Genomic DNA, 13,027 nt, shown 5'->3' with positions numbered 1-13,027 from the left:
ATAACCTCTTCCCAGAATTGAGGTGGTTTCATGGCAAAGAATTCATCAAGGTATCTTTTTACGTCATCCAAGGAATTGAATTTTTTATCATTAAGATTATTCTGCAGAGACCTGAATAAGTGGAAATCCGAAGGAGCAATATCTGGGAAATATGGAGGCTGGGGTAACACATCCCAGCCGAACTGCAGCAATTTTTGTCTGGTTCCCAAAGCATCAAGAGCCGAAAATGAACTTTCTTATCTTCCACTTTAAAGGGTTACAGAATTAACACAGTTTATAGGAACATAAACCTTCTTCCACAAAAAGATAGCTTAAACTGTACTCTAAATGGAGGTGTAGTCAAATCTTATTTTATGGACTCAGCCATGTTCTAAAATAAGTCGAAAGGTAAGCTACTATAAATCGGCTCGAACATTCCGGACAGCCCAATAATTACTGAGGACAAGCTCATGTACACTTTACAAATTCAATGTGTAAGAGGAAAAATTTTAATATTCAGTATTGTTTGGCTATTTGAATGACAGCAATGGTATTTCGTTTCTTTATTACGAAGCTCCTTTTTCTTAATGATAAATATGCAGGCAATGTTATAGGTGGGTTAGTCGTTAAGTTAATCACCTATATATTCTTCAAAATCAGTAGGAACTTAACTGCCTCAAAGCAGTTAATCTCGTACTTACCTAGCCATTTTATAAATTCATATATGTACTTGTAACCATGGATCTATTTAACTATGTTCCTAGGTGCTTAAGCAATAAACTCGAAATGCTAAGATTTCAGGCAAAGAAGTAGACTAGCTGACACATTCTGCAAATTTAATCTGTAATTGGAAGAGGGAAAATATGCAAGACCTTATTAAAATCTGACTTGTAAGTCCTTGCTATTGTTGCTCTCTAAATGTCAATGATATATAACTAAATGATATACAACTATATATAACTATATATATATATATATATATATATATATATATATATATATATATATATATATATATATTATATATATATATATATGTACAGCCCCTTTCTTCGTAGACTGCATTCAAAGATTAAAAAGGAAAACATAGATACCTAACTTACATACTAATAAATATATTTACAACCTTTCATAAATAACTTACATGCATGAATACTTTACAAGCATATATATATATACATTGTTTATATATATGTATGTATGTACGTATTATATACATTCCTTTCAAGCATACATACATACTTTCGTACATATATACAAATATACATGCATACACACATACCTATGTAAATATATCAAGATGTATGGAAGGTTAGAAATATATCAATTTCTAATATTGACACACAGTCACATATTTGTACAGAAACGGGTATAGTATTGGTTACAACAACTTTCAGCATGCTCATGATACTTATTTTACTAAAACGTGAAGATGGAAAAGGCAAAGACGATATTGCAAGGTTTGGCCTTAGATGATAAATGGACATGTCTAAACTGTACGATATTTTGTCTGATTTTCTACCGATTCTACTATTTATATCTCGGCTCCAGGAAATACAGCCTTTTATAGAATTAATTCATACGCTGTATAATGTCTAATGTATTTTCATCATATATATATCAACCAAATCAAACATCAGCTGAGGATATATCCTGGATATTTGACTTAGTTTTACCTTGAGCTCCGGGATTCATAACACCGGAACGTAAACTGGACGCCGATCGCTATTGCTGGAACTCATTTTGCAGCTGAGTGGACTGGAGCAACGTGTAATGAAGTGCTTTGCTGAAGAACACAACATGCCATCCATTCTGGGATCGAAACCACGATGTTTTGATCATGGATATTGGATGACATATAATTGTGATGCTTTGAATGTCTGATCCGTAGGATTATAACCTTACGAATATTCCAGGATAAAATATTTGTTTTTATAGATAAAAGATATGTTGTTACATGAGAGTATCTTGTTATGAGAGAGAGAGAGAGAGAGAGAGAGAGAGAGAGAGAAATGATGGGAAGAAACCACCATATGTGTTCAAAAGGTGACTAGGGACTGATTTGAGGCAGTTCAAAAATGGCATCAGAAGAGAATCAGAAACTAATGAAAAAACTAACTATGCGTTAGAAATAAACGTTTCGTGTTTGAAACGCAACTTGAGATAATATATTGATGTATAAATAGTGCACATGAATACGATTGGGGAACAGAGTCCAATCGAAAAAGCACACAAATATGAAAGGTGATATAATAGATATTGATGAGGTGAAAAGATTGGGCGAAGTGCTTAATACGTTCTCTGACACGCGAGATACTTTCAGAGACACGGAAGGAAGAAAACGGACATAAATCTTTTAATTTTGAATTCTAATGGTCTATCTATGAATTATATTTAAACATTTTAAAAGCATTTCGTTGGCAATTTAGATCTTAAAGAACATTTTTGCATAAGTTTTTGTTATATATTTTAAAATTCTGTTTGTCTTTGTAGGTTACACCCCAGAGTTTAGCAGCCAAGAAAGGACTTCGGCCTGGTGATGTCATTCTCAAAATATGTAGTAATATTGTCAAGGACATAAATAACGAAGGAGCTAAGATGGAAATTCTTAGAGCTGGCAATGAACTGGACCTCGTCATTGAGAGGTGAGTTGCTGGGAGTCTTTGTGCTTATCATGTATTGGCTAATGTTACTGTATATGCCGGTCTCGTTGACACAGTGTTGTACAGCTGTTAAGCGTCACTCAGTATAAGGCTAACAAAATGTGCGAGGTTCTAAGGCTTTAAGCTGTTTGTCAGTTTATATGAAGAGGGTACATCACAATCTTTCATCAGTGTATCGTTAGCTTTTGCCACTAATTCAACTTTATAATTATTTATTGGCCATAAATAGACAAACATCTAATATTAAAGCAAATATCCAGCTGGTCAAGGAACATAGCGTTAATGTTCTGGCCACTTGTTTTTTCCTACTCTTTAAGAATCATGTACAGATTCACTTGTTGAAATATCATACATGATTATCTGAAAACTCGGAATGTTTTCTCCTAAATGAAATGTATCTTTGGGTTCTCTTCGTATGGTAATTCAAAGAAGTCTGCATACACTTGAATGATTTTCATTGCCGTCTTCTAACCCATAAGAGGATTTGAACACAACACCTAAAACTAAAGAAGTACTGATTTAGTGGTTCCCAACCTAGGGTTTGCAAAGGTAGTACTGTGGTTCCGTGAATATATATATATATATATATATAAGGATAAGCATATTAAAAGGGGTCCGTGGGAAAACCCATTTAAATAAAAGGGTTGGGAGCCAGTGTACTAATTAGTTATAACGTATCTTGCTTTATTTACAGTACTAACTACCACAACGTAGTAATTATTTATCGAAAGTTATTTGTGTTTTAGAGGGAGCAAAGCAAAGTGTTTGGGAAAAGTCTGCCAGCTCTGACTTTCCAACTCAATACCGAATGACAAACACCGGTTAAATAACAAATAACTTATTTTTTGTGCCGAGGGACAGAATATCATTACAGTGGATTCTTTACTCCAGCTTTATGGTTTAAAACAGATTCGAAGTAAATCACATCTGCTGAATGAGATGCCAGCCTATCACTGATATCATTCTCAGATGGTTTAGCTGACCTCTTCTCGAAAACTTGATGAACAGAATCAATGTAGATTATAAAGATTCTGCTGGGAAATATAGCGAAATAACTGAAGGGGATTTAAGCTAAGAACCGATGGGCAACAAAGTAATAACAACTTGTCTCGCAGGATTTCTCATATCTATAAATAAGTTCAGTGACTTTCTGAATTAATGGAACAGATTTTTCTCGTTTCACACAATTTACATTAGTCCTACTTCGGAACATTCTTCGCTTTTGAGTCTATTTTCGAATATCTTCGCTTGGTCTCGTGCATTTCGAAAGTATCCGGTCAGTATTTATTGGGCCCAATGTTTACCCAAAAGTAAACCGGAGGTTTTCATCCATCAACTTACTGTTCTAACGAAGCAACTCAGCATGCTTTCCTTCGTTAAGGACAGAAATTGCTTGGCATTGATTCTGTCTGTGATGAAAATCATTTATGCTCATATATTTTATTGAAATATTAGCATACACACACACACACACACACACACACACGCCCATATATATATGCGTGTGTGTGTGTGTACACAAACGCACGCACTCACACGCACGCACACACACGCACGCACACGCACGCACGCACACATGCATGCCCGCACGGACGCCCACTCGCACGCACACGCACACACACACGCACGCACGCACGCACATATCACCATTTCTGATAAATCACAACAGCCTTCCAAATATAATCCCCTTATGTTAGGACAGTTTCTCCGTTGACCGTCTATACTAATTATTTATCGTTTTTTTTAGTCAACTCCTCTATCTCTTATCGATAGTTTCATTACAAAAGGACGTCGACAGTTTATACCAATGTATCCCATCAAAGGCTTATAGATAAAGAAGGAATCTTCCAATAGGATCTTGTGCGAAAGGTACCATATTGTTTCCATCTGGGCACTGAAATTTGATCCGAACTTTTTATTCCTCTTTGAAGAGTGAAACGTTTCAGGAAGATCTAAGAACCTTTAAGATCTATAACTGAAACAGATTAAACTCATTATGTGGTACAAGACTTCTGGATATTTTACGAGAATAGGAAGTGAACTTAAAGAATATTTCTCTTTTAATTTTTGATTGAAACAGTTACTGATGAAAGATATTTATAATAGTAATATCTAGTATACAGTCGGTATTTTTTCAACAACTTCTAACATTTTTAGTGTATGAAAGATTACACACACACACACACACACACACACACACACACACACACACACACACACACGTATATATATTATATATGTACGCATGTATGTATATATGTATGATTGTGTGCATGACTGTATGTATATATGTATGTTTATTTACTTGTATTGTACTGTGTTGTTATATATATATGTGCGCTTATGTGACGTTCATTATGCTATGTGACTCCCAACATCTCAGCCTTCCATATGAACGCCACAACGCAGCAGATGGATAAAAACCAACATGTTACAACGGTAGGTAACTCGGAACATATTTCTCAACATAAATGAAAAGAAGACATCACATGTATTTTGATCTGTGTGCAGTGCAAGGCTTAAAGATTTTCTATTTGGGGCAACTAATTTCCACAACTGTGCACAGTTTCTCTTCTCTATTCTAAATCATTATATCAAGTTTGTTGTGCTTACATCAGGTCTGTTGCTTATATCAGGTCTGTTGTGCTTACATTTTATTGAGGTCTTCACTGAGACATTCCACCAGTATTCCTTTTTATTATGAGTGGCTATGGCTTCTACCAAGCTGTGGGTTCATATTTCTTTTTCCGCGGGGTTATCCTTCCGACAGATTTCATTATAGAGTGTTCTAGCTACAACGTCATGTCTTATCGGTAGATAATACAGTGATGACATTTTCGGACAACTACTTATGATGTGGTTGATATCTTCGATGTTAACTCTACAAAGTGTCTATTGGTTGTCATATTTTACTGCTTTTCCTACATCTTTATCCTTTTGTGCATCATGCACTTGGTTGATATTTTGGGACTTTCATGACGTTTTCGGTTGCATTGCCTGTGTAAATGTATCAATATGTCCCAAATGGTTGTCAAATGTTACTTTCTACTCAATGGTTTCTTCCAAAATCTTCGCACGAATCTCTAGGAGAGAGGCAAATCGAGGGTAGCAGGCGTAAAGTTGAATTATTTTATCAAGCAAAGAGTCTGATTCTTAGTTAATAATATTGTTATTAACACTTACTTAATAACATCGATGTTCATAACAAGTATTATGCCTGGTTTGCATAAAAAACGAATAGCTGTGAACAAGCACATTCATTACACACTCATCACACACACACACACACACACACACAAACACACACAAACACACACAAACACACACACACACACACATACACACACAAACACACACACACTCATACACCACACACACAAACACACACACACACACTCATACACACACACACACTCATACACACACACACACTCATATACACCAGACACATGCACATATGTTTTTTCATGAATATACTATATGTATGTGTGTGTGTAAGTTTGTATGTTTGTGTATGAGTATGATTTTTTATTTATTTAATATTTGGATACCATCTTCAAATATTTAGTTGAACGTATCAATCCAAGAGCTCATTTTAGTCTGGTATTTATATTATCGATCTATTCATTATCAATATGTTAAGGGACGAAATAAATCAACAATAGTTTTCAAGCGGTGTAAACGTAAACACAGACACACGCACAAATGTACATACATACATACATACATACATACATACATACATACATACATACATACATACATACTTACATACATGCATGCATACGTTTATACATACATACATGCATGCATACATACATACGTACATACATACATACATACATACATACATACATACATACATACATACATACATACATACATACATACGTACATACATGCATACATAGATGCATGCATATATACATACATGCATACATACACATACATACATATATACATACATACACACATATATACATACACACGCACATACATACACACACATATATAATACATACATACACACGCACATACATACATACATACATACATACATACATACAACATACATACATACATACATACATACATACATACATACATATATCAGATCCTACGTCTGCAAATGGTGTACAAGAGCAAATTTATCAGATACGTTGTGTCTAAATATATCTCAATATAAATTTCCCGGAACCATTTGAGAATAAGGATTAACATTTTGATAATCTTGTGAGAACAATGCTGTAAATATTTCGTGGAAAAAATATTTTTAACCATTGTCTTTTAACGGATATGTAAGAATTCAAGTTTTATAAATTCCTTGTAAATTTGAAGCATCAAATGATTCAGCGTTTAATACATGAGTCATTAAAACAGCAATATTGAAAACAAAAGTTTGAAAACATAAGAAATGTACTTAAAATAACAATACGAAGAGTCATTAAAATCGGCAGCAATTCTTCCAATCTTGAAGCCTCAAAATAATAAGAAAAATTAAATGAATACGTTGAGATCACGAAAAGACATTACAAACCATAAACCAATTGTTTCTTATATAATTTATCGAGTGTCGTTTTCATTATACTCTTTACTCTTTACTTGTTTCAGTCATATGACTGTGGCCATGCTGGAGCACCGCCATTAGTCGAGCAAGTCGACCCCAGGACTTATTCTTTGTAAGCCTAGTACTTATTTTATCGGTCTCTTTCGCCAAACCGCTAAGTTACGGGGAAGTAAACACACCAGCATCGGTTGTCAAGCGATGTTGGGGGGACAAACACAGACACACAAACATATGCATACACACATACATATATATACATATATACGACGGGCTTCTTTCAGTTTCTGTCTACCAGATCCACTCATATGGCTTTGGTCGACTCGAGGCTATAGAAGAAGACACTTGCTCAAGGTGCCACGCAGTGGGACTAAACCCGGAACCATGTGGTTCGTAAGAAAGTTACTTACCACACAGCCACTCCTACGCCTATTTAGTAAAAATTAAGTTTCAACGCATTTCAAAAAATTGCCGCTTCATTCACAGTGGAATCTTCGACGAAATAAACTGTCTCAATTTAGAGAGTTGGGATACCGAACAGATTTACCAAAATCAAATCCAAGTATCAAAATAAATGTCAAAAATGCCCTGCCAGAAAGACGCTGAACGGTTTGAAGTATTTAGGTTTTAGCGTTCATTGGCGCAGGCTTTGCACCTCGGTGAATGGTTAGTGAAAGATAACTCAAGGCTAGTGGATTAGTGAAAATAAATCGTAGTTTCTGTACTTTTGTTTGTTGACTCATGGCTAAAGTCGTGTACGTACTGTAACACAAGTAGTTTGCTAACCAGTTATACACTGTTGTCTCCTGGGTGACCAATTGATTAACAACTCGTATGTTTCTGTCATTTACCATTATAGGAAGAATTTTGTTGTCCTCATCTAGTCTTTATTGTCCAATGAAACCATTAAACATTGAGGCAACTCCAGAGCGACATAAGCTTGGATCAATTGAAATAAATCACACAAACCTGTCTATAAATGCATGTATTTGTATGCACACTTACCTACACGCATGCATAAATATGTATCTTATGTCTGCTTATATATTTAGACACGCACTTATACTCACAAATATAGTGTATGAACGCATGTATAGATCTACTAGTATACATGTATGTATGTATGTATGTATGTATGTATGTATGTATGTATGTATGTATGTATGTATGTATGCATGTATGTGTATGTATGTATGTATGTATGTATGTATGTATGTATGTATGTATGTATGCAGATTTGTATGCTTTGCTTTATATATGTACTCTCATGCATATAGTTGCATATCTAGACATGCTCATATATATTTAAATGATAAACTTCTGGCAAGTTTTACAGATTTTTACAGTTCAATTGATGGATTGGATCTGTAGTCTTCGAATTAGCTTTCTCCTTTCTGGTTTTGAGAAGCCTAATTTTCAAGATTGGTATTTAGGCAGTGTATTACATATTCCAGGGCCCCAATAATTACAGGTATAGACCTGAATTCGTAATTTGGATAGAGTAACTGCAGATTTCTTTGTATTTCAACGTAGGTATTCTCTTTATCACTTACCTTCAGCTTTATGTTAACATTCACTGGGCAACTAATTTCCACAACTGTGCACAGTTTCTCTCTTCTAATCCAAATCATTATATCAGGTCTGTTGTGCTTACATTTTATTGAGGTCTTCTCTGGGACATTCCACCAGTATTCCTTTTTATTATGAGTGGCTATGGCTTCTACCAAACTGTGGGTTCCTATTTCTTTTTCCCCGGGGTTATTCTTCCGACAGATTTCACTTTAGAGTGTCCTAGCTACAACATCATGTATCCTCGGTAGATTATACCGTGATGACATTTTCGGACAACTACTTATGATATAGGTTATATCTTCTGTGTTAACTCTACAAAGTGTGCATTGGTTGTCACATTTTACTGCTTTTCCTGCATCTCTATTCTTTTGTGCATCAGGTATTTGGTTGATATTTCCTGTTCCTGGACTGCAAACGCATACCCTTCAAAGTGGGAAGTAGTAATCCGGCTATTGATCCATGATAAACTGCTTTGATGATCGATATTACTGTCATCTTTCTACTAACATATCCATATAGACTCATCCTTACATCTGATGATACATTGCGGTAGAGTCGTGCCACTTCTTTGGGTATGTATTCTAGGTTATCAGACAAAGAATATTGCTCAAGGAGCTGCCTTCCAAGTTTTATAGGAGAAACGGTCAAATCATTGATGGAGACGTTACTAGTCTGGTTTGTAGTTTTCTCCCTTTTCACAACCATATAACAACATTTATCCCGACTAAACTTCAATCCTGCATCCTTTGAGAATGTTGTAACTAGGTCGAGGATCTTTTTCCTCTCATGCATATCTTTATATATAAAAGTAAAGTTGTGTGTCTGTCTCCTACGATTTAGATTCCTAACTACTCCCACATTTTGCGGTGCAGTTTAACAAAAAGCGGGTATCTTATAGTCGGGATTCATATCGAGCCCTTCTGGGTATTAGCGCGCGTCTACGATGAGTCTACGATTTAAAAAAAAAATTATCATAATTTTTTCCCATTTTTAATGCATTTTTTTTGCTATTATATAAGGGAAGTAACTCGCGTCGACGATGAGTCTACGATTTAAAAAAAAAATTACCATAATTTTTCCGCATTTTTAATGCATTTTCGCTCGGTTTATATAAGGGAAGTAACTCTCTATAAATGCTTATATAGTTATTTCCCTTACAAACCCGAGCAACGCCGGGCGATACTGCTAGTTCTTTACATAAAGTTTTAAGTCATCCACAAAGAAAGTGTGTAATTTTGATATTTACGTTTCCTTGTAAACCAGTGAGATATCCTTCATACTACCTTAACATGAATGACAAGAGGTTTACAGAAAGTATATACAACATCACAGAGAGGTTGTCTCATTGGAATATGCCTTTGCGATACTGTATTTTATCAGTGATAATACAGTCACTCTTTGAGTTTAATTTCAAGACGGTGGTCCACGATGATGTCAGGTCAGCTATAGCTTTGACTATGCTCACTGGAACTTTTGCAAGTTGAAAGGCTTCTAGCATTCATGAGTGGAGAACAGAGTCAAAGGCTTTCTTGTAGTCTAGTCACATTGAATCTAAGTTCCTCCTATGCTCTCGCACCTCTGACACCACAGTTTTGTTGATTAACAATTGCTCGGCACATCCCCAGATTCTCTTTTTCCCAGCTGCTTGTCATTTGTGATGATGCTATTGGTTTCCCAAAACTCCCGGAGGAAGAGGTTTACACCTGATGTATATATCTTATACATTAAGTTCTGGCATGCAATTGGCCGGTAGTTTTTTGCCATGTGGGTGGTTCTGCATTTGGAAATCAATTTTGTCTCTGGCAGAGCTAACTAGTATGTATGTATGTATGTATGTATGTATGTATGTATGTATGTATGTATGTATGTATTTATGTATGTATGTATGTATGTATGCATGTATGCATGTATGTATGTATGTATGTATGTATGTATGTATGTATGTATGTATGGATGTATGCATGCATGCATGTATGTATGTATGCGTGTTTGTAAACAACTTTCAATAAAAGTTTCATGATTACCCAAGCTTATTAAGTCTGGATAGTCATTCTTTTTGAGTGCCTGATTACTTAACAGACCCGGGTGCGCCCTGCGATCGCAGCACGGTTGCATGTATTATCCCTCCTAAAGATTCGTACACGTGCGTGTGTGTGTGTGTGTGTGTGTGGTGTGTGTGTGTGTGTGTGTGTGTGTTGTTCCGTAATAAATTCCCGAGCTAGACCTTCTCTTCTGGGAGCAGACTTCTATTGAAAACTGTTTATAAATATATTGTGTTTATTTAATGAAATATCTGGAAATGACAACTACAGAAACTTCGTGATATCTAATATCTTTCGGTTTCAATACAAAACACCACTGTTTACAATATCGTTATCGTTAAAAGGACATTCATTGTTTTCGTAATTATGTTATCAGACATGAAGGTATAATATCTTTAACATACACATGACTGTTATTTACATATTTCAAAGTGATTCTATATTTATTCAAACGGTTTCTTTAGTAAAATAGTAAATAAAAAGCTATTTGGCTGGCAATGAAGAAACGTAATTGGCTACGTGATAAAAGAATTTTGTTTCAAGTGTTACTTTCAACTACCTTATTGACAGCAAAGAAGTGACGAGGTTTCGATGAATTTCCTGTTATTTTTCCCAAGACCCGACTTTTCGTCCGGTGTCAATTTGTCCAACGTCACTTTGTTCACCACGTCTTTTGGTCCGACGTCTTTTTGTCTCATGAATTTTTTCGTCCAACGATTTTTGTCCAATTTTAAATAAAGTCTTTAGAAAACATGGTGAACATCGAAATGAAATAATCATTGAGAATTTTATCTATAAGATTTGTCGTTGAACAAAAAAATCATCGGACAAAAAGACGTCGGACGAAAAGACGTGGACGAAAAAACGTTTGACGAAGTGATGTCGGACGAAAAGACATAGCACCATTTTTCCTTGACAGGAAATACGTTTGCATGAATGAAATTTATAACAATTTTTCAAACAAGGAAGGAAATATAATATCCGGTAGGGATCAGGAGAACACTTAGTACCGGCTTCCGATTATTCATATGAAATTTCAGACCTCTCCCACGAATTATGTAACACAAATATATATCTACACATCTATATTTACACACGTTGTCACACATACATACACACGTTCTCATCCTTTCACATATATATATATGCTTGTATATATATATATGTGTGTGTGTGTGTGTGTGTGTGTGTTGTGTGTGTGTGTGTGTGTGTGTGTGTGCGTGTGTGTAGGTGTATATATATATATACATACATACATACACACGCGCAGGCATACAGACACACAAACATACACACACACACACGCACGCACGCACGCACACATATATAATCTAAAAAAATTTTATGAGCAGTAATATTTATGTAGTCGTGGGTTATAGTCGGTCAGAAAGTTACCATTGGTTTCACGTCCATTATTGCTCTTAGCAATACAGGTGACTTGTTAAACCTGTTGGCCTGAGGAACATGACCACTTTACTGATGGGAGGTAATGTAAAGAAGTTATGTGCCTCTGGTCAGCAGGTCTGGTGAATAGACTCTATTGCTAAGAGCGATTATTGATATGAAGCTTACTGACTGGCCATAACTAACTACAGGATATGTGTATGTATGTATGTATGTATATGTTTAAATGCATATACATATGTTCAGACTTTTGTGTGTGTATGTGTTTGTATGTGCCTGTATGTGTGTATGTGTGTGTGTGTGTTTGTATGCATGTGTGAGTAATGTGCGTGAATATATGTGTGTGTCTGTGTGTATGCATGTGCTTACGTTTACATAAATGCAACTGGCTTACTTCTCCAAATTACTCTTCAATTTGAAATGTTTTAGTTAAATCCACTTGACGCACATATACACGCCCTTCTTTGAGAAAGCCATTATCATCAGATACTGTCATTCCTCATGTAAAACTGACACCTAATGCCCGTCGAAGAAAACTTAAAAGACTGAATGCCCAACACGATTTCCTGTTTATATAAAACACGCGTTCACAAACACCCCTTTCACTCAAAAACATAAAGATTATAATAATAAATAGAATAGGATATGTGCAGGTGTGTGAGGGAGTGTGGCAATAGGTAGAAACAGGGAGAGGGAGAAAGAGATAGAGAGATAGAAAGAGAGAAAGAAAGAGAGAGTGATATACAGATAAATAGAGAGGGAGAGGTACATCGAGTATCATATACTACTTCAGAGAACGGGAG

At 35.5% G+C, this 13,027-nt stretch overlaps 1 protein-coding gene across 1 annotated transcript in view; it reads left to right on the top strand.

The window, feature by feature from the left end:
• LOC115216709 (PDZ and LIM domain protein 1-like) overlaps positions 1 to 13,027 on the top strand; it is a 65,125-nt gene that overhangs the window by 42,720 nt on the left and 9,378 nt on the right. The window contains exon 2 of the mRNA XM_029786242.2: positions 2,473 to 2,624. Coding sequence (XP_029642102.1) covers positions 2,473 to 2,624 — 152 coding nt within the window. The remainder of the gene's footprint in view (positions 1 to 2,472; positions 2,625 to 13,027) is intronic.

Source organism: Octopus sinensis, linkage group LG10 (genome assembly GCF_006345805.1).
Source record: "Octopus sinensis linkage group LG10, ASM634580v1, whole genome shotgun sequence".
NCBI classification, from domain to species: Eukaryota; Metazoa; Mollusca; class Cephalopoda; order Octopoda; family Octopodidae; genus Octopus; species Octopus sinensis.
Note: the sequence above shows the minus strand (reverse complement) of the source record. Positions and strands in the feature narration are given on the sequence as shown.